This window comes from Mustela erminea, chromosome 6, assembly GCF_009829155.1.
Source record: "Mustela erminea isolate mMusErm1 chromosome 6, mMusErm1.Pri, whole genome shotgun sequence".
Classification (NCBI taxonomy): domain Eukaryota; kingdom Metazoa; phylum Chordata; class Mammalia; order Carnivora; family Mustelidae; genus Mustela; species Mustela erminea.
Genome location: NC_045619.1, coordinates 83989012 through 83991339, shown reverse-complemented (window position 1 = coordinate 83991339; position 2328 = coordinate 83989012). Strand labels below are relative to the sequence as shown.

At 40.2% G+C, this 2328-nt stretch overlaps 1 protein-coding gene across 1 annotated transcript; it reads left to right on the top strand.

Moving 5' to 3' along the window:
* The first annotated feature begins 856 nt into the window (after positions 1 to 856).
* LOC116593543 (olfactory receptor 8S1-like) lies at positions 857 to 1792 on the top strand. Its single transcript, XM_032347838.1, has one exon. It carries the CDS (start codon positions 857 to 859, stop codon positions 1790 to 1792), a length of 936 nt encoding a protein of 311 aa, XP_032203729.1.
* Positions 1793 to 2328: the final 536 nt, after the last annotated feature.

The following is a 2328-nucleotide window of genomic DNA, read 5'->3' as shown; positions in this document are numbered from 1 at the left end:
TCCTATCCTATAATAGTTTCTTACACCTAATCATGGCCTCTATGCCCATGATTTTTTTTTTTGCTCTATTTTTTTTATTATTATTTGTGAAAATGCCTTTTTTTTGCTTTTTTTTTTTAAATTTCTTTTCAGCGTAACAGTATTCATTGTTTTTGCACCACACCCAGTGCTCCAGCCAATCTGTGACCTCTCTAATACCCACCACCTGGTTCCCCCAACCTCCAACCCCCAACCCTTTCAAACCCCTCAGATTGTTTTTCAGAGTCCATAGTCTTTCCTGGTTCACCTCCCCTTCCAGTGTGCATACTTTTATCATTATCAATACCATTATAATTCATTGTGTAGATACGGGCATGCTCACACACATACATAAGCACAATGAATAATCTCATTTGCACTTTATTGAAAACAAATAGAAACAGTCAAATGGAAACTCACTTCTTGCACTCTTGACCATCTCTCCTAGACATAGATAGACAAAATATCTCTGCTCCTACCTAAGTCCTTTTAATCTAGACTTAATCCTACCTCAACTTCTCAAGTAATTCACTCCGGAAATTTTCTTCTCTGCCTTCTTCTCATATCAGGAAACTTCTTTTCAAATGTATCACTCTAAACTACATAAAAGGATTATGGCTCCAAAAAAAGATTATAATCAAAAATAGGATCTTGCCTTATTTAAAATATCAATGACAAGATGATGACCAAGAAATTAACTTTTAAATAACTGAATGTGGATTGTGAGACAGTAATGAAAAGATATTCATGTAGAATAAGATCAAGGTGGTGGGGTACTGAGAGGCACTGAAAGACTTTTGGTGGATCTTCTTGTTTTCCAGAGAGAATACTTCTCTAGATGGCAATGAAAAACTACAGTGCTATCAGTGAGTTCATTCTCCTTGGACTATCTACTGACCCCAAAATTCAGGACATACTCTTCATGCTATTCCTTCTGATTTATCTCTTCACTCTGATGGGAAATTTCTTGATGCTGCTGGTGATTAAGGCTGATTCCCACCTTCACATGCCCATGTACTTCTTTTTGAGACAGCTCTCCTTCCTGGACCTCTGCCACTCATCTGTCACAGTCCCCAAGATGCTGGAGAATCTACTTTCTGAAAGCAAAACCATCTTTGTAGAGAGCTGTCTGGCTCAGGCCTTCTTTGTCTTTGCCACCGGAGGTACTGAGGCCTGTCTGCTGGCTGTGATGGCCTATGACCGCTATGTAGCCATCACCTCCCCTCTGCTCTATGGCCAGGTGATGAGCAACCAGCTCTGTGTTGGGATGGTGTGGGGTTCCTGGGGCCTGGCCTTTGCTGATGCTCTCATCAATATCCTCTTGGCTGTCAATTTAGACTACTGTGAGGACCAGACTATTCCTCACTTCAGCTGTGAGCTGTCTTCTCTCTTCCCTCTGTCTTGCTCTGATACGTCCATCAACTTCACACTCCTGCTCTGCTCCTCTGTCCTACATTTCTTTGGAACCTTCATTATGATTTTTTCCTCCTATGTCCGAATTGTCTCCACCATCCTGAGCATTAGCTCTACCTCAGGCAGAGGCAAGGCCTTCTCCACCTGCTCCTCCCACCTTACTACTGTGACTTTGTTCTATAGCTCAGGTTTCCTCAGCTACCTCTTGCCAACTTCAGGCTCCCCTCTGGAGATGATATTCTCCTTACAGTACAGTGTGGTCACTCCCATGCTAAATCCCCTCATTTATAGCCTGCAGAACAAGGAGGTGAAGACAGCATTGGGAAGAATGTTCAGAAAATATTTTCATTCTCTCATGTGATAGACCCCAAGTCATGACTAAAGGGAATTGAACTACTATGTTACATGATCAAATAATGAACTTTAAGGAGAGTTTCTTGGTTGTCCATGATGTTAGATGCTACAGAGAACATGGTGGCATTATTTTCTTGAAGATGCTTATGAAGAGGACAGAAAACTAATATCTCAGGATGATTAGTGTACATTCTTGTTCAGAAAAGGAGAAATGAATCAGATAGCCTTCTTTTTTAGGGGATCATTTTATAAAAATGTTAATTTATTTTTCATGTCTATGTGGGCATCTGTTGCTATTGGCTTCTCATTACTCCTTCACACTTCTTCAAATAATTACATCTAAATCCTTAGGAAAACTAGTTCTTTCAAATTCTTATCTGTAAAACAGGGTGATCCTGTAGCCTAAGATAGGCTAACTTTTCTGTCCCTTTCTCCTAACAGTGAGCTGAGGTAAGAATTAAAACCAAGACCCAAGTGAGGTTATTCAGAATCTTACTCTAGGAAATTCAAGTACTTAGCAGGAATAAACAACAAGAAAAGACA

Excerpts from the sequence above, each read along its gene's own strand:
- LOC116593543 (XM_032347838.1), top strand. The coding sequence starts at position 857 with ATGGCAATGAAAAACTACAGTGCTATCAGTGAGTTCATTCTCCTTGGA.